This window comes from Ambystoma mexicanum, chromosome 4q, assembly GCF_040938575.1.
Source record: "Ambystoma mexicanum isolate Mex_15411 chromosome 4q, UKY_AmexF1_1, whole genome shotgun sequence".
NCBI lineage: Eukaryota > Metazoa > Chordata > Amphibia > Caudata > Ambystomatidae > Ambystoma > Ambystoma mexicanum.
In genome coordinates, this window is record NC_090928.1 from 797,118,791 (window position 1) to 797,139,337 (window position 20,547).

At 50.3% G+C, this 20,547-nt stretch overlaps 1 protein-coding gene across 2 annotated transcripts in view; it reads left to right on the plus strand.

Annotated features, from left to right (window-relative positions):
- The window catches only part of ASB3 (ankyrin repeat and SOCS box containing 3), a 1,206,585-nt gene that overhangs the window by 1,100,344 nt on the left and 85,694 nt on the right, over positions 1-20,547 (plus strand). For both annotated transcript variants that reach the window (XM_069608363.1, XM_069608362.1), the window contains exon 10: positions 6,124-6,257. In XM_069608363.1, coding sequence (XP_069464464.1) covers positions 6,124-6,257 — 134 coding nt within the window. The remainder of the gene's footprint in view (positions 1-6,123; positions 6,258-20,547) is intronic.

The following is a 20,547-nucleotide window of genomic DNA, read 5'->3' on the forward strand; positions in this document are numbered from 1 at the left end:
AGGCCGGATGCGGTCAACGAGAAGGAGGTTGGGTTGTGGACCCTGGATCAGGATGGTGGCAGTGTGATGGACATTAATGAAGCAACATGAGGATGAGAAACCAGCCAAGAGGACTTCCCACTTGGTGCCACTGTTAATGGGAGAGCATGAGGAAGGAAAGTGAGTAGAGATGAGATGGCAGGTCCTTAGATCTGGAGAGGGGACAGAGAAGAGGAAATCACTAAAAACCTCTCGAAAGGAAGTGCTGACATAGGTGTCTGCATTGGGAAGTCCAGGGTTTTCACTCATGATGTCTTTTTGTGCTTTTTCCTATCGGACTTTAATAGAGAATGGGGATAGGTGATAGTGTAGCAGTTAGAGAATATAGGAGAAATTAATGGAGAGAGCCATTAGGTCGGCAGAGGTTTAAACAAGGAATGAAGGAGGAGAGGCTGCACAGCACATTTCCAGCTAAGCTCACCAGGAGGCCTTGTAGGTTAAGTCGGAAAATGAATAACTGCAAACTAGAAGGCATAGAATTACATCAAATAATTGGTACAGAAATGTATGAACTATACACGCCTAAGTTCAATTTTGAAAACGGAGGCAACAAAAACAATACATTGTTACTCGGATGTAAAACTAAACAGGCAAGGCAGATGGTGCACAGATCTAATACTAAACATGTCTAAATACGATTTTAAAAGTGGAGGCAGCAAAAGAGTGCAAAGCAGATGGTGCACAGATCTTAAGCTAAACACAAATGGGAGTCGCAAGTGCAGTGAAAGAAATGAAGTTAGTTGAGGCGGGCTGGAAGAGGTGAAAGGTACAGTAGATGCATCAGGAGAATTAATGTTGGAGGTCAGCCAGACTCACTATCATGTCTGCATGGATCGTGGATAGACTAGGATCCAGTGACATAGGATGCAGTCCAGTATTTAGTCAGGATGTCGGATCATTGTTTGTGCAGTGAATCAGAGACCCTTCTGACCCGGACAGGCACAGACAGGGCCTTAGATGCATGGGTTGGCTCCCGCCTCCTGGTGCCCTTGAATGGCTCAAGTAGTGATGAAGCAGCCAATCGTAGGTGACCAAGCTCAGAGCAGGAGGATGGCTCCAGTGGCCTAGACAAGGGCAGCTATCTTAAAAGGTCGTCCCGAACAGCAGGCCATGGCAAGCAATATGTGAAAAGGCCTTTTAAACATCACAAAACAGAACTGATGCATAACAAGAAATAATGTTATGCTGCAGAAACATTTGCCAGCACCTTGTTTGAATTTAGGTGCAACTTACAAACACAGTGGCAACATTTAAAACATTGCAAATTTCGTTTACATTAAAATGATAGCAACATGCCCAACAATTAGGCTTTCCTCCATGGTATGCTTCTCCGAATGAGGGAGAAGGCCTGAGATGAGGAGTAGGGCTGGAGGGAGCACGATCTTCTGCAGCTTCCTGGCTGGGTGATGAGAGAGAGAGAGCGCAATGGCTTCTTTTCTTAGAAGGGCTCTATCAATGCCCATCATGCCTTCTCCCTGGGACCCCCAGTGCCTCATAGACACAGATAATCAATTGTGTGCATGCAAGGTACTGTGGGGTTGAGGGGCCAGGTATGGTATTTTGTAGGAGCGACATGCTCTTTTGGAATTTTGTAATGCAGTTTCACGTTGCTGCAAGCAACGTGAAAGTCCTTTCCCAATTTCCCAAAGTCTTTGGCTAAGCAGTATTACCCTCTCCCCCATCACTCACCCTACTGCACTGCCTCTCCACTCGCCTGCCAATGCTACTGTGTCTGCACAGTGCTGCTGCTGTGCTGACACCCCATGACACGTTGCTGTGCTCTGATGTTCACAGCAATGTGGCATGGGGTGTCAGCACAGCAACATCACTTTTCAGACAGTGGCACTGTCAGGCAAGTGGCCAGTCACTCCAGTAAATCTTCCTTATCCTCTGTCTTCACTGACTTCTGGGATAATGATAAATAAAAACGGATGCAAGAAAGTATCTAGCCTCAGGGTCAGGAGTCCCAACCCTCGCAGAGGCTTGTGACAGCTACTCCCTGAGAGTGCACCCTGTAATACTCTATGTACTACTACTACTTTGAGTCAGAGTAGCTGTATTCAGAGTATTATAGGCGCCACTCTGAGTCTCTGATTTAGGCTAACTAAAAAAGGTATTTGCCGAAATGGCAATGCCTTTTTTAATTAACCTGTCAGTCTTACAGACTATTTAACTAAGGTATTGCGGATTCGGCAAATGCCTGTTAATTAGCTTGAGTCAGAGTACCTACGAGCTATTCGGACTCGGGCTCATTAACAGGCATTTGCTAAATCTTCAGTGCCGTAGTTAACCTGCAAAGCTGTCAAGCTCATTAAAAAGGACATTGCCATTTTGGCAGATGCCTAGTAAGTTACATGGGCCTACAAATGATCACATTAATTTAAACTGATCATTATTAGGCTCAAGCATCTCACTAAGTAGATTGATTATATAACAAATAACTTACCTGAAGTTGTGCGGCAGTGCACCATCGAGGGGTGCTTGCTTCCTTCCTTCTGGTGGTGCTCCTGACGTGTCTTGCGTTGGTGTCTTGTTGGGAATGGGAAACAAAACCAAACAGAGCTTTGGTTTCATTTCCCTTTCCCAAGATCATGTACCTGGGTGGGGCCCCCGAGATATCACATCCTCCTCCCCCGTCTCTGAGCATTGACCCTCCTCCTTGGACCCTCCTCCAGGTCTCAGTCCCAGTCTGAGGATTAACCTTCCTCCTTGGAGGAGGGTCAATCCTCAGAAGCTGAGACTGAGACCTGACCCCTACCTCGGCTCCCTGCGCCATGTCCTCTTGCACAGACTGGGGTGGGGTCTGCAAAGTCTGACCCCACCCTAGCCTGTATGACGGACAGGACAGAGGCCTGGGTCTAAATAAAGGGATGCCTTGGGGGCGTTTCTTTCTTAATTCCCCCCGGCACCTTTTTTAGCTGGGTTTAATTGGCTTTTGTTTAGTCCCGGGATGGCCTGTACTGCGAATGTGCAGCAGGGATGGCCCAACAGTACGCTCCCTGCTGCACATTCAGTGCAACCCCACCATGTCCATGAGTGGCACGATTTTGCTGTTACTCATGGACATGGTCGGGGAGTGGCATTTTCGGTGGGTCACTGCTGCTCCCCGCCATGGGCCAGTCGCTCCTCGTGGCTAGTATTTTTCATAATTATTAAAGCCACTCATGATTCTGTATCATACATGTTGTTAACACTGTGATCCAGCCTAGCCATTGACAGCCTCTGTATCCCCCCCCATATGTACTGTCTCTCCTGCACCCAGCAGGACCATAGTCCATGAGGACTGCCTTTTGATCCTTTTTGGGTCAGCTAACACCTATCTCCATAGAGACAGCCCCCTCGGCCAGGGCTGTCCTGTGAAACAAGAATCAAAGGGCACAACCTTCATCAAAAGACCAGCCTCATACCAGGGTGTTGGATACGAAGGGGCCTTTGATGCTATACGTCTGAGAAGCAGGCTGGGTTATTGTAGAAAGAAGGAGCTCAGCACAAGTGGGGAATGGTTCCACCATATTGTCTCTGTCCCTACCTCACTTTCCTTCCTGTCCCCACCATTTCCTTGAGCGCAAAGCACTTTGGGTATAGTACAAGCAGGCAAAAGGCAAAACCTACTTATAACAAGAACAGGGATTGGACCCCTATAGCAGGCTTGCTTTTGTCCACTCACCTGTGGACATTTGTCTAAAAATGAAGGGGTCTCCCACTCCTTCTTGAATTCACCTTTGGCCCTCCAGGACTTGAGGAACAATTAATGTGGGCCTCATTCAGGGAAGTCAACCTCTCAAAATTCCTGAGGCATTGAGGTGAAGGAGGATACCAAGGCAGAGGCAAGCTCTGCTCCCTACCGACTGTCAGGGCTCACTGTGGGCGACTCTTGCTGAGGACCAGGACATGCCACTCTGCGCCAAACCTCCATAGCCTTGGAAACCAAAACCTGAGAGGGCTCAACCTATCCTAGAGCCCCTGCAGTAGGTCTCACAGCATCTGGGATACAATGTCAGCCAAAGCTCTCTGTTTTACTACATCAAACTGGTCGAAGCCCATTTGAACTGTGTTCACTGCACTCGAACCAGAAGGACTTGCCGGTGCTCCTTTTGGCACTCCATCGAACTTTAAACATCTGCTGAATCGCACCTGTTGAACTGGCTCGCCGCCACACGTCATCTGCTCGGTTCGAAAAACCTGCTTGCTGCTGCAGACCAAACTTTAACCTCTGCCTCTTCAAACCCTGATTCGGTTCACCAAGGTCACAGCATCTAACCGACAGACCTCGACTCAAACCACTTTAGCATCGTGTCTTGACGACCCAAATCAGTGGTTACCAATGTTTCGAACTGGCTTGACTCCTGATCCAACACTGGTGAGCCATCTGAACCACACAACCTGAAAGCCGCAATCAAACTGCATGAGCTCCGGCTCCAAACTGACTAGATGCCAGCTAACCACTTGACCCTGCCCTACACGCCACATGCAAACCTGGTTCGTCCTCCATCGGCACCACAGTTTGAAGCTTGGTTTGAAGCTGTTGAACCACCTAAAAACAGCAAGAAGGTACTTTTGACTCACACCTTCCCCGCCATGTACATCTTTGGACCCTAGAGATCGGTTAGTTCATTTTGTATCCCTTTTCTTGCTTTTAAATTAATTGTGGTAGCTGATGCCTTTTCACCTGTGCATATTCTGTGTTCTCTCTTACACAATGGATTTTATAGTGTTTTTATAGTTATTTGTACATATCTATATATTGACATTTCTTTTATTTTGGACTGTTGTATTTTGCTGTTTGGGTTGCTACTGGATCACATCAACACACCTTCTGAGAGTATAACCTTCCCTCACCCCAAGTTACCACAAAAGGCGAAGGAGGTATATCTTTTAGCCCTCCCTGTCTTACCATTATCATTGGGATCACTGTTAGTTTGTAGAAATGTAGGAGCTGAGTAGGCGTTTCAGCCACAACTCACCTTTATACTCTACAGAGCATGAGTCAATTTGTCACAGCACCACAAAGCTGTTTTAACCTAATATATATTTTTGAAAGTGTGGTGTATATCCGCTATAGAAATGAAGGGGGTGTATTTAGAGGGTTACAAAGGGGTAAGGTTTTACGATGAATCTAATTGTGTGGTTGAAAGTTGCAGAAGTAGTGCCCCTGGTAGATGAACTTAGAACTGATGCTCATTTTGCTTATTAAACAACCATAGCTATTTTTCTCAACAAACAACCGTAACAAAAGCTAAAAATGTGCTTAGCAAAGGGCCATAATACTAGCAAAAAATGCACCAAAGATTAGCACAGGAAATCTGGGAAAATTAACAAACGACCATAATAAAAGATAGTAATGTGCCAAAGATTAGTACAAGAAATCTAAGATCTTTAAGACAAGAAAGTCCGTGCAATTTGCCTTAAGGACACTCAAGAGGTGTGTATCCCTAGTGACAAAAAAACTAATTCATTCATCATGCCACACAAGAGACAATCTACCTCTGGAGACACAAGAACACAGACAAGGCAGGCAACAGGCTGATGTCGCCAGAAGGCAGCACAATGACAGCAGGAGACCCCAGACCAAAGGCAAGCCAACAACAGCTTGATGCAGCTAGGCATGCTTCAATTCGACAGCAAGAGACACCAGAACAATTTCAAACAAGACTCCAAAGTAAAAGGGCCAGGCAAGCTGACGTCATCTTTTGCTTTATGACCCTCCTAGAAAGACACACAACATTGTATATCCTGAGGTATTCAGTCACAATGTTGTACATGTATGACTATGCATTAATATAGAATACAGAATTATTCAGCCAAACCTTGTGTCTCTTTTTTAAATGGTGGAAACCCATATGAAAAGTTTTGTTACTTTTTAGCCCGGGTTACACCGGGTATATCTGCTGCAGTGTGATATGTGTGTGTTTCTATATGTAAGATTGTAGGTTAAAAAAAATCAAAGGTTTTGAAAAAAAATGTGTAACTCAGTTTACTGTGTGTACCTTTTTTTTGTATAAACGTCAGACTTCTTGTCCCATATTTTTATTTTTTATTTTACTGATACAGATGATAAACTGTAGCTAACATTTTGTTTTGCAGGATTTGCTCAGTAAATGATGACACTCTTAACTTCACTCTGGAGTTCACTAATTGGAAGAGGCTTTCTCCATCTGTGGAACAGAGGCTGTCCGCCCACGCAGAAAGCTCCACTTGGGTTGCAAAGAAGCATTTTGGTAGGCAAATGGTCGAGTCACATTATTTCTTCATGTTTTACTCTACAATCACTGATATAAAAAATGGCTGTTCCGGGTATACTATGAAAGCTGTCCAGCAAGAAATAGGTTGTGGTTGTGGAGACATAACAAATATATTTATACTATACCTGCAAACTTTGAAATTCCTTTATAATTAAGTCTTTCTGGAGTTAGCAGGTTAAGCACACAGTTTTTGCATGGTGTGCTTTTTTGACTCATACCTGTCTTTTAAAACTTGACGGGAACAGAGGCGTGTTTTAAGAAAGGCACAGAGAAAGCTATTGTTTATGGTTTGCAGACACCTTAAAACACAGTAAAGCGTTGCAAGTTCACTGCATACGTCTTTTGTAGTATAATTTAAAAAAAAATCACTGTACACCCTCAGTGTGTCTCTGTGTGTTAACCAATGTTTAATTGTTGCACATGTTCTAAATTCAATTTCACCACATTGACATTTGCCATTCACTTACACCACATTGAATTGGTCAGACACGTGTTTTGTTTAAACTCCACTTGACCATTTGGTGTCGTCTAGTGCGCTTCTTCAAGGCTTGCTTTATTTCTACTCTAGTACCAGAAACTATACATCCTAGCTTCAGTTATCACAATTCATCATGAAATTGTTGATCATCTGTATCTTCAGTTCAAGTTACACAATAACGAGAAAAGCACAAACACCAAAAAGACACTATTTTTTCTTTTATTACTGAGGGGAAAAAAAGAAAAAAACATGTTAAAGACAAAATTATCCTCTTACTAATTTCATTCGTCATAAATGTTAAATAATTATCACCAACTTATTATTGTGAGTTCAAGAACATGTTTTTGTTATGCACAAATACATGTAATTCATGCTGAACTCAGTACTTACAAGGCCACATTTCTTCACCACCCAATTAGTTTCTATCTCCAAGTAATTCCTTGATTTTTTTTCCACACCCATTTCTGTTCAAATAATGCTCACCATGTTATGATCCATAAATGATCAATTCCTTGTTTCATTGATTCATTATTGATAATAGTTCTGAAATGATAAATATTTCTTAGCCCTCATTGTGTTCCAAAGCTCTTAATACAAATAACACGGGAACATATATATTAGCTTTGCATGTAAAACATTACAGCAGCATTTTTGGATAGCATTGGTTGGTCCACTTGTCTTATTAAAGCAATAGGTTTTAATAGTAATTTTTTATACTGTATTTTAAATTTGTTGTAACTTACACACTTCCAACCACTTCGCCGTTGTATATTCATTCACATTATATTTATTGGGGTAATTGTTACTCTTCGATTCTCATGTTTGCTTTGTCTTGTCCCAGGCTTCACCAGTGAACACAGAAGTGCCCCCTCTTAACCTGACCAGTGCTGGAATTGGTTAGGATCTTCCTGGATCTGTGATCCAATAATAAGTGTCTCTGGATCCCTGATCCGGACAAATCCATTTGCTCTCTACAAATAGTTTAGCATGTTCAGATTAATTTAAACAGTCGCAGTGCTGATGCCGGGATTGAGACCGCGGTAGTTAGGATCAGGGGCAAGACACTTGCCAACAAGACCGCTTGAGACTCTGATAGGGATCCTTGTAAAATCCCTTGTTAAGATTGCATTGCAACTACAGGAACTATTTCCGTATAGGCTTTTATGATCAAAAGGTGTGCACCTTTCATACTTTCCATTCAACCTTATTGGAAAAAGGGCTATTTTCCAGTTGTTAATGAATAATCCTCTGAAAGGCTTAGAAGAGGGGCAAATGTTTATTGGGGGTTGATAGCAATGCCCACCCCGCCACCCCACCCAATCCTGCACCCTCCCCACTCCCTGCTCGTTCAGAGTGACATCCCACAGTACAAAGATTCAATTTCTAGAACGGAACCTGGCCAGGGAGGGGGTGGAGTTTTGGGGGGATTAAAGAACCCCATCATAGTGAAAGGCAAGGTGAAGTGAGTCACAAAAACGACCTTTTTAAAATTCTTTAATATGCATGATATTTGATAGCTGGAATGCAAGAAAGGTTTGCTTTTTGTGAAAATGAGCAATAATTGAACATCTTGCAAAACAACAAGCTGGACGTTTGTGCCATACAATACCCCACCCCTGCCTACCCATCCACCCCACCTGACTCCCCACCTAACAAACTATACCCACATCCTACCTGTGGCTCGCTAATTCCACCTGACCACAACCTACCTTTCCTAGCCCCACATTAGGACGGCCTAACCTGACAGGCCTGCCTACCCCACCAAACCCTACACTGCCCGCCTTCCTATCCCCTATCCCTACTTACCCCAACCCTACCTAACCCTCCCACCCTACTTCCAGACTGCCTAATGGCACCAGTCCCCTCACTCCCAGAAGATGGCATAACCTGGGAGGGTGACTGGGCCTTGCGTCTCCGGCTGGTGGAGGCTTCACCGCCGCTTAGCTCCACAGCGCCGTCTCTGCCCTCTTCACTAGCCGCTGTGGAAAGGGAGACATTGAACACAAGCATCAGGGTACTGAACGTAAGTCTGCTAGACACAAAGCAAATACACATGAGTGGCACTGTCGTACGTCATAGCCATCATCACCTTCCACAACACACAGGTCCTTGCATGCAACAAACATGCACATACACCACCGCACAGTCATGCATCCCTCCGTGTCCACCTTCCATCACAGTGCAATCATGGACAGCTAGGCCACAACAGTCAATGCACGCATCGAGATGTGCATGTGTCATGCATCCATGGCGTTTCCCAGTCACACACTCACCACTCAGTAACACGCACATGTACACCATGCATGTCCATGAGGGTGATATCAGCATCCATGATTCACACAACAGACATGGCCAGGCACAGACACAGGCATGCAATCATGTGTGCATCGTCACATGCAGGTACACATCATGCATAGCAACACACACACCATTGTCATTGCACGCGCTTGACCGGACTCACATGCTTCACTGTCATGTCCCTGCACACAGACATCCATACATGGGGCATGCCAGACATACGTCCAAGGTGCACACACCTGACACACCTCAACATGCACTTCGCTGGAGATGAACACATGGACACTTCCACTTTACTCTGGACGGGTCTGCATCTCGAGGACCTGGTGGTGAAGCGCTGGGTTAATGGCTCCAGGACCCTCATCTGGATGTTGATCAGCTGGTACCGGCGCCCCACTTCTCCACGAGCATCATCAACGCGCCAGGCCTTCCTGAAGGCCCTGGACCTGAAGTCCTCCCAGCGCTTCAGGACACGGTCGTAGTCGCGAGATGCCACCGCCTCCGCGTTGATAGCAACCACTGTGTCCTTCCAGATCTTCCTCCGTCCATCCCTGTCGAGGCGGGAACTTGAGAAGAAGACATCGTAATTCCCCAGGACTCACTCCACCAGGATTCCAACTTCATTTTCAGTGAAGCTGGCAACACTCTGCCTCTCTGACGGGGGTTGCCACTGGCCCCAGTTGGTGTTGAGTTGGACATGGCAACCCCCGAGGCGGGTGTGGGTGGGCAACTTGGTCCTGGGGCTGGGCTGTGGAGCCATGGTACACCAGTCGGGAGTCTTCTGGGTCAGCAGAGGTGGTCTCAGGTACAGGTAAAGGATCCCTGACTATGGCTTCCGTGCAGGCACCAAATAGCAGGGCACGTTGGCAGCAGGCAGGCAGGCTGGCAGCAGCAGATGGCTCGTAGGAGGCTGCTCTGGGCAGGAGCGCGGTCTTCCGTGTTGTTTTATGGCCAGCTTGGTGCAGAGTGAGTCTGCACGTGAAAAAACAGCACGTGAGCATGCAATCCAAAGAGAGGCCCTTAGCACGTAAGCGTTTAAGTGACGTGACGCATGCGGGTGTTGCCTTCGCCAGGGGTTAAAGTTCAGCACAGGTAATCCGTTTGTTGTACATGCTTTTTCGTGGAGACCGACTGTGTGTGTTTCTTCTTCTTGTGGGTTCACACGCGATTACTTCACAGTGCTTAAAGTTCGTACTTCTTGTTTTGGCGGGGGAGTTGCCTACGGGCACACGCGCATGTGTTTTTCTTTTCCATGCAAGGCAGACAGTGAGTCGCGCACGCTTATTTTTCCCACTGTGGTTGCCCCTGTGTGTTGCGCACCCATTTTGGAGGTCAGAGTAGCCCACGTGTTCCACGTGTATGTATTTTATATTTTATATATTTGTGTCCCTGGGTGCCACAGCATACTGCGGGAGGTTTATTCCACGCATGTGGGCTTCCGGTGGTTGCGTGCACGTTTATTATCATTTTTTGGAGTGTTGCATGACCTGTCTTTTATCACCAGGGGTCATGGGCAGCCTTGCAGGAGCACAGGGGTGCGTCTAACTTCACGTTCCCTGCCACCTTCACCCCAATTGCCCAGGACAATTGTTGTGTGCACCTCCCATTGGCAACATACCATCTGTGCCATGGTTGGGAGGACACCAAAAGGGAAGGGTGACAAACCTGGGAGACTTTCCAAGGCTGGGCGTGGTGGGGCACGTGGCCGGGGTGGCCAGGGAGTCCAGGGAGGCTAAGGTGGACGCAGAGGGGGACGTGGCCAGGGTGTACCACCGGGGCAGGATATCCAGCAACTTGCTGGGACAGCCATGCCACCACCCCCAGCGCCTCAGGGAGATGCTGCTGCTGCAGTCATCCTCAGCGCACATCTGACCCCACAGGCATTGTCATCTGCTGGCACGGGTCACCAGGTGGTGGAAGCTGCAGGTGCAGCTGTGGCAACCACCACCCAGGCTCTGGGTCAGCCAGCGCAGGCTGCCTTGCCACAGGACTCCCAGCAGATTTTCAAGGCAGGAAGGCCAAGCCACGTGTGTCCAAGGTCGCTGTGACCAAGGCACATGTTCCTGGGGCAATTTTGACATCTGCTGCCCCAAGCAGCCCGGTAGTGGGAGCTGCATGGGCAGATGCAGCCAACACTACCTTGGCAGTGAGTCTGCCAGCCAGGACTGTGTCGGTCACAGCCCTTGGCACTGAGGCAGTTGTGCTGCTGGGTACTGGCAACAGCACCCAGCAGCCAATTACACAATCTAGGCCTTCCGTCCTCATGCCAATTCCAACTCCCATTGGCCAGTCCACCATCGCCACTGCCCCAACCGACCAGAGTGGTATTTGCCTCTCAGGGTCTGCACAACCGGCCAAGAGGAGGAACTGTGCTTCTGCACATGAGGCTGAGACCCCAGACACGGCATCGACCTCCGGCAAGGCAAGGAAGAGGCCTTTCAATAAAGAGGAGCTGGACTTGCTTGTGGACTACGTGTCGGCATGCAACCTTCGATATGCTGGTGGGCGCAGGGTTCCATACTACATCTGCCCAGTGTCAAGTTCACTGGCAGTCCATTGCGAATGGTCTGAATGCATTGTGATATGAGAGGCGCACAGCTCAGGATTGCCACAAGCGTTGGACTGACCTCCAACGCTGTGCAAAACAAAAGCGGGCCTCTCATTACTCCCTGACTCGGGTGACTGGCAGTGGCCCACCACCAGGAAAGGATCAACTCACTTCTCACGAGGGAATCGCTGCAGAGTTCATCATTCAGGGACTTATCCAGGGAGTGGGAGAGATGCAGTCCGGGAGTCTTGATGCATGTCTGTCCAGCCCATGTATGTTTTGCTTGTGTGATCTGTTGTTATTGACTGCCAGTTCAGGCTATGTATTGATGAGTGACATGTGTGACACATGCAATGCTTTGCTGATATGTGATTGTCATGCAGTCTGCATGCAGGACATGTTCTGCACACGGGGGTAGTCCTCATCATCACAGATGCACCCTACTTACATGCAAGTCACTCGGCGGCCTCTCCTGCCCATGTTCAAGCTCACTGACATGTTTGCATATAGCCTGTGCTGTAGTTCCAACCAACACTCCAACCAGATGACTGATGGCTATGTGAGGTCACCCTGCAAGCTGCTCCTCCTGACGGGCATGCTTCCTTGCCTCTCCACCACCCTGCAGTTCACTGTCTCCATGGTACTGGCTACTCATTGTAACCCATCTCCAGTATTTTATCCGTCTCATGGTATTTGCTCATCCATGTCATGCTCACTCATTGTCACTTCATCATCATGCCCATGTTTATGGTGCCCTTGTCTGTGCTGGGCACAACCTCCCTCTGTGACAGCCACCCTGCTTGCAGGCGACTGGTGGTGTGGCTTCTGCCTGCATAGATGTACTTGTGATGGTTCCTCATGTGTCCTGCTTTCTGTCCCCCTCTCATCTGCTGTAGTCTCAATTGTCTCAGATGATGCAATTGACACCTGCATATTCTTTCTGCAACTTCACAGTACTGTGGTCAGCCATTCAGAGCCATGCACTTTCTCCCACCCATTTCTGGTTCTGTTGATAGTTGAGGACGTACACATGTGATGCACTGCACCCACGCACTTCTGAGCCATGTGTCACCTTTCAACATGCCTATTCACTTGTTTATTGTCAAAGTGACCTGCCATGTATGTATCCATTTGCCTTCCCTCCCTTCACTGTATTTCAAGGCACTTGTGTTGTTGCATCCTGTACATGGACACTTCTGTTTGACTTTCTGCTGTGGCCATTTGGAAATTGTGCCATGACTATGCTACCTGCCATCTCTTAGTTGACATCTGTACATTTTGGCAAAGATATATGCCTGCCAGAAGATTGTGTGTGATGCAGTTGATATGCAACATGCAGAACATGCGTGGGTTTTGCATTTGACTCGCATCCATGTCTGTTTTCAGAGTCCCCTTCCATTTAATTGCCACTGCATGCATGCCAGTTTGTGTCGTGTGTGACACGGCTGCCTCATGTTTTGCCCTCAATATAGTGTTGTATATGTGTGCGGTATGTGCTGCTGACATGTGTGCTAATGTTTATTTTAATTTTTTTACAGGTGATGATGCACCAGAAGCAGTCGAGGAGGAGATGGCAGGCAGGGTGGAGGGTTCAGGTCACCAAACCAGCACCAGTGGTGGTCGTGGGGTGTTAAGCCACAAACATCCCTTGGTGCTCCAGGCCATCCTGTCCAGGCCTGCCTCTGGGTACGGCTCTGGGGATCTCTCTGACTCTGATGTTGAATTGGATGAATCCATGCCATCGACGGTGGGTGATTCTGCTATGGATTCTGTTCCGATCCGCCACACCTGCAGTGGGGGTAGACCCCTCAAGGGGCCAGTCAGTGTTGGTATGTCAGCCTGTGGTGGTTACGGGTGCAGAGTCACACTCCACACCAGTTGCTCCTGCTCCTGGGGCAGCAGATCGACAGAGGAATGATATTCTGCAGCCACAGGTTCTGCCGGCACAGCAAGGTCCACGTCTCCTTGGGCCCCGCAGGTGTGGTGCCCAGCAATGCGGTGGCCCTGTGCCACCGGGGAACACTGGGTGGGAGTAATCCATGTATGCCATTGCACAGCAACAGGGGGAGCAATTGAGATGTTGGCTCAAGGCATGGAACATGTGGCTGATTCCATCCTCCCCCCTTTTAGGCAGGTGGAGCTCCAGCAGCAGGCAATGCAGTCTACATGCCGCTCACTCGGGCTGGGCATGGCGTCGTCCAACAGGGCCCGCCGGGCTGAACTGGTGGCTCTGTGCTCAGCTATTGCTGCTGACGCACAGGCCAACAGGGAAGCCCTGAGGGAGGAATTTTATTTTTAGTCTCAACATCGACACATGTGGGTATTGAGGTGTACCCTGCACCTCCCCCCTCCTGGGTAGCCCCCCACACCCCTGGGTCCACTATGGCCATTTTAAATTTTTTGTCTATTTTGCGTTTATGTTGCAGTGTGGTGCTATGTGGCATCCGATGGCATCCACTGTGTGTTCCGGCTGGGACCATACAGGCTTGTCGTGTGTTTGTGGCTTGGGGTCCGGACACATATGCCACTCCTGCTTCCCCTTTCCATGGGCTCGCAAGGATGGCACTGTGTGACAGTAATTTACACAGAGGCATTGGACTTCTCCAGCATGGGGTCTGGAATGGATTCACATGCTCAAGAATATTCCCCATCGTCAGACTGGGAATCCTCGGTAAAGAAAAAAATCAGTTTCAGTTTTGTTTCTGAATTGTCTTTCTCCTAATAACCAATCACTGGTCATACTGCCCCCAGCCAATGACTGCCCTCTACCTAAGCCCCTCCTCTGGCAGCCATCTTCAGATTTTTACTGCACGTTCAAGTGTTGGGAGTCCTCGTGCTATAGCTCTTCAGCTTTTACTGTGTTTTGCGATTTTTCAAAGAGTTAAACCTCTTTTTTTTTGGTCAATCGAGCCTCAAGCTCCACCGTTTCTACTTCCAATCAACAGGGACCCGTTTTGGATTTTTCTACGCCCACACAAGGGCAAAGTTTTCTTCGAGCCTCGCTTCTTGGAGGATTCCAGAAGATTCTTTGAGGCCTACCCCGCGTGGACATGGCCCAGGAAAAAGGGAGCACGACACCCGGATCCAAGCTGCTCAGGAGCTGCCCTGGATGCGGATTGCAGAATGTCTTCAAGGAGGACAAGCATTGTAGATGCCTCTACTGCCTTCACGAAGACAAAACGCACGTAGAGAAGGAGTGTGCGTTTTTCAAGAACATGTCGGAACGGACCATGAGGGATCGGCAGATCCGCCTCACCAACTGGCTGGAGGGGAAGAGCCCAGCAGCAGGTGAGAAGAAGAGGTCCGAGCGGTCTTCTAAGATCTTTGAGGGCGCCCTGGCGATGGGGCCCCAACAAAAGGCAAAGCACTGTGAGTCCGTGGGCACCGGGAGCGCCAAACGGTCGGGCTCGGGGAAAAGGAAGTCGGAGAACCCGGGTAAGCTTCGGGAGAAGTCCCGGTCGATCCTGACAGAGACAGCCGAGGGGGAGCAAGGCAGCATCTCTCCCCCCAAGGTGAAGGCCTTAAGTGTGTCCAAAGTCGTCAAGGCTTTGATTCACCCGGCTAAGGCCTCTATCGAGGGACTCGTGGCAGCCCTGGCGAAGCCTGTGGAGGCTACCCCAGTGGAGGCGACCTCGGGGCCCAGAGTTTCCCTGCCACCGCGGAGGGAATCCTCTTTTCAGCCCATCGATAAGACCCCAGTGAAAACACTGGTGGAAAAAGGGGGAGCGGTGACCATCACAGACACGGATACAGCCTCTGAAGAGGAGCTGGCTGAAGTCGTGAAGATCCTGGACAGGAGGTCCGAGGAAGTCCGGTCCCACGGGAGGGATCCCGATGAGGTGGACGAAGAAAGCGACGGTGAGGCCGACGAGGTTCCCGTGGAGGTGGAGGATTCCACTCCCCAACCGTCGCAGCCGGTGCAGCCTGTGCCTGGGCCACAGGACAGCTCAGGAGCAATCTTGATGGCTATCCAGGCCTTGTGCACAGAGATAAGGACAAGGTTGCCCTTACCCCCAACGGATGACCCAGCAGAGCCTGGACCGTCGGGAAGCCCTCCAACCAAGCGGAGGAGGACTCATCCCCCACCGCCCTTCCAGCCTACGTGGCCCTCAAGGCCTTCATCTCTTTCCCCGGATCCGAGGGAAACAGGAACAGAGACGGCTACGACGGGGACGGATGACAACGGTGGTGGCGACGGGATGGGCCTTCCATCACCCCCCCCCCGGGCTTCCGCGCCCAAAGAAATTGGCTCCTTCCACGCCATGATCGCCAGGGCATCCAAGCTCTTTCAGCTCTGCCCGGTGGAACAGAAGAAGAAAGGTTTCCTCTATCAACGGCGTGAGGCCAAGAGGAAGACGGTCCTCTCGGTCCTGTTGCTTGATGTGGGACGAGGGGCTGGAGCTCCTGAAGAACCCGTCCACGACCCCTGCCAAGAGAGACCGGTACGAGAAGAAGTACCGGGTCCCAGATTCCGCCCCCATGTGCCTTAGGGCGCAGCCGAATCCGGATTCGGTCATGTCGGTGGCGGCCAAGAAGAAAGCGGCAGGGTGACGGCTTCAACCTCCCCACCAGACGGCGAAGGGAAGATATTGGAGGCCATGGGACGACGGGTCATCTCGTCGGCAGCAACAATGATTAAAGCGGCCAACGCCTTCGCGATTGTGGCCCTCTACGACAGGGAGCTGTGGTTTAAGTTTGCTCCTCTGCTGGACTTCCTCCTGGACAAGAGGGCTGAGGCCCTGGAGATACTGCAGGAAGGCGAGGTGGCGTCGGACCACGCCATAACGGTGGCCACGGACATTGCTGCCACTGGCTTCCGTCAGAGGGGCAACAGTGTTTGCCTTCGCCGGCGTGGTTGGCTCAAGGCAACCGACTTCTGCCAGGACGTGCAAACCAGATTTTTGGACATGCCTTTCGACGGAAACAACCTTTTTGGCAAGACAGTGGACGAGTCACTTCAGGTCATCAAGGCCGACACGGAAACGGCACGGGCCTTGGGAGTTTTGCAACAACGACGCCGCCCTTTGGGAACTCCAGAGGCAAGCAAGGTGCCTCCAAAGGATTCGGCAGCGGCTCCTCAATGTATCGCCAGGAGGCCTACAGAGGACGCGGCAAGTCAGGAGGATCTCGTCGTCATCAAGGATGCCAAGGCCACTACCAAGCAGGACTGAACTGGCCGTAGCGTTGGGCCCCCACCTGAGCACCCCGGTGGGAGGCGGGCTGGCGAAGTTCAACAGCGTGTGGGAGTCCATCTCCACCGACCGATGGGTGCTGGATACCTTGGCCCGCGGGCACACTCTCGAGTTTCTAAAAAAGTGCCCCCGCATTCCTCCCGTGGCCAGGAAATAAAACCACATCCCTCAACTGCTGCTGGAAGTAAGGGCGATGCTGAAGAAAGGAGCCATCAAACTCATCCCAAAGAGGCTCACGATGCTTCCTCGTAAGGAAGAAGACTGGCGGCTGGCGACCCATCCTGGACCTTCGTCGCTTAAACAAGTACATCAAGTCCCAAAAGTTCTGGATGGTCACTCTCCAGCATGTGCTGGTGCAGCTGGAGGAGGACGACTTCCTATCGTCGCTGGACTTGGAGGATGCTTACTTCCACATCCCCATTCTAAAAGTACATTGAAAGTTCCTCAGATTCATAGTCCAAGGACGGCACTACCAGTTCAAGGCCCTCCCCTTCAGATTGAAGTCGGCGCCCAGGGTATTCACCAAGTGCCTAGCACCAGTAGCAGTGCGGCTGCGCCTGCAGGGGATCCACGTCTACCCCTACCTGGACGATTGGCTCATCCGAGCAAGGACAAGAGAACAAGCCGTCGGACACACAGCGAAGACCGTCCAGCTGCTCACGGATCAGTGGCGCGATTGGCCTCTCCGTCGGAGGAAAGGACGAAGGCCATCCTGGGCAAGGTGCAACGACTGTCGGCCATGGATGTGGCCAGGGTGAGGTCCATCAATTCACTTCTCTGCATGATGTCCTCATGCATCTACCTTGTGCACCTGTGCAGGCTGCGGATGCGTCCACTGCAAGAGTTCCTCAACGCCCGTTGGATGCAAGCAGTGGGCAGCTTTGAATACAGGATCTCGCTCAACGAGACCTTCCGCAAAGCGATCCGGTAGTGGGGCACCCACACGCATCTCACGGCGTGGAGGGACTTCCAGACCCCCGCACACCAGGAGATGGTGACAACGAATGCCTCCCTGGATGGGGAGCGCACACCGGAGATCTCCACACAAGAGGCCTTTCGCTCCCGGAGGAGAAGTCGCTACACATCAACGTCCTGGAGCTCCGGGCCTTGTTCTGGGCCCTGAGGTCATTCTTTCCGTCCCTCAAGGGCAAGGTGGTGTGGCTCTTCACTGACAACACCACCACGATGTTCTACATCCGGAAGCAGGGAGGCACCAGATCCCCAGCCCTATCCAAGGAGCCCCAGGATCTGTGGTATTGGGCTGTTGCCCACGGGATGTTTCTGGTACCCTTCCACCTGCATGAATAAAGAACACCATCGCTGACTCACTCAGCAGGGAGCTATGCTCGTGCCACGAGTGGGAACTATGGCAGGATCAAGTGGACCTGCTATTCCAATGATGGGGCAACCCCCAGATCGATTTATTCGCGACGGCGATGAACGCCAAGTGCCGGAGTTTCGCCAGCAGGTTTCCGCAGCTGGGGAGCATGGGCGATTCCTTCTCATTCCCCTGGGACGGCCTGTTACTCTATGCGTTCTTGCCGTTGCTGCTGCGACTCATCAACCAACTCAGACGGTCCCGGTGCAGGATGATCCTCGTCGCACCGGCGTGGCCGAGACAGATATGGTTCCCGGACCTTCTGGACATGTCAGCGCCACCCCCCAGTCAAACTGCCGGCAGCACGGATCTCCACTCCAGAGAAGGAGGCGCCATCCTCCACCACGACCCGGGGTCGCTGAACCTGCAGGCCTGGCTCCTGCAGCACTAGAGTTTGGAGGGTACGATATCCCGGCAGACTGCAAGGAGGTCCTCGCAAAGGCCAGGGCACCCTCAACTCTCAAGTGCTATGGACACAAATGGAAGTGGTTCTCTGTCTGGTGCCATGCACAGATGATTAACCCTCTGCGGATTACGGCCCCTCAAGTGCTGCCATACTTGCTATCGCTGGCCAAGGCGGGGCTGGCCCATGCCTTCATCAAGATCCATCTAGCGGCTATCTCCCGCTAAACCAGAACTCCGGGGCGCTCATCCCTGTGGTCACATCACCTGGTGAAGGAGTTCATGACGGGACTGCTCCGATCCTTCCCGTCGGTGAAGGCTATGGCCCCGGCGTGGGAACTCAACGTGGTGCTGAACAGGCTCATGGGGCCGCCATTCGAGCCTCTGCATTCGGCACTGTTGAAGTTCCTGTTGCGGAAGACAGCATTTCTTGTGGCCATCACCACCGCATGACGAGTGGGAGAGATCCAGGCACTCTCTTGTAAGCCCCCATACCTGACTTTCCACGAGACGAGGGTGGTGCTGAGGACGCACCCCTCCTTCATGCCCAAGGTGCCGTCGGACTTCCACCTCAACGAGTCCTTGGTGTTACCTGTTTTCTTCCCGTCGCCTTTGTCACCGGCCGAGAGGACTTTGCACTCGCTGGATGTAGCTAGAGCGCTGAAGTTCTACGTGGACCGCACAGAGTTTTCGGAAGACATCACAGCTGTTTGTGAACTTTGGACCTGTGAACCAAGGGAAGGCCCTATCGAAGGCTTCCATTTCCAGATGGCTCTCTGGCTGCATCATGAACTGTCACCGGTTTGCAAACCGACCGTTGCCTGGCCGTCCGAGAGCCCATTCGACCAGAGCGATCGCTGCTACCACGGCATTCCTATCTGGTGTGACCCTGCTGGAGATCTGCAGGCTGCTACATGGAGGTCGACGCACACCTTCACAAGATTCTACTGCATTGACCGGGATTCCAGGGAGGAGTCCAGAGTCGGCCAGGCAGTGCTGCGCAACCTGTTCGCCTGAAGGTGGGCCTGGTGAAGAGGTAAGAGATGCTTAATGTTGAGTGATGAAATGCTTAATGTTGAGCCTTGCCACCTCCTGTGGTTGTGCATGTGTGTACTGCTATGTATTCTTGTATTCATGAGCATGTTAATCCATGCCAGACCCCATGCTGGAGAAGGAACAAGTTACTTACCTGTAACTGTTGTTCTCCAGCATGGGTCTGGCATGGATTCACATGCGAACCCTCCCTCCTACCCCTCTGCGGCTCTTCACTTGGTCCTACTGCCACTTTACGTGCTACGAAATCTGAAGATGGCTGCTAGAGGAGGGGCTTAGGTAGAGGGCAGTCATTGGATGGGGGCAGTATGACCCAGAGACCAGTGATTGGTTATTAGGAGAAAGATAGTTCAGAAACGAAACTGAAACTGATTTTTTTCTTTACCGAGGATTCCCAGCCTGACGACTGGGAATATTTATGAGCATGTGAATCCATGCCAGACCCATGCTGGAGAACAACAGTTACAGGTAAGTAACTTGTTCCTTCCGTCATATATGTGGCTAGTCTGAAATCCAACTTGTGTATACACCCCTAGTAGGGATTCATGATGGCTTCTCCAGTGCATGGTTGGACAAAATGTTGGTGAGTATGTTGTTGACTGTGCATGATTTAATTCTGCTAATTCATGTATTGCCTTGACTGTATACATTGTTGATGCACTTCATGCTCTATGCGGTCCCTGCCGCCTTTAGCTGTCGAGGCCACTCTCATGATGGTAGGGGGATGTTTGGTGGCAATGTCACATTGAGGCACTTGTGCTATGGTGTTTACTCACTATCTGACATTGTCACTGTTGGGTCCTGTGTTCATAATGTGTCATGCTGGTAAATTGATAGTCCTGTGTTGGCTTTGCTTATGATGTGTCACAGGATCAGCAATATGTTTCCGTTGCAGATGTGTCCCCTACAGAGGGGTT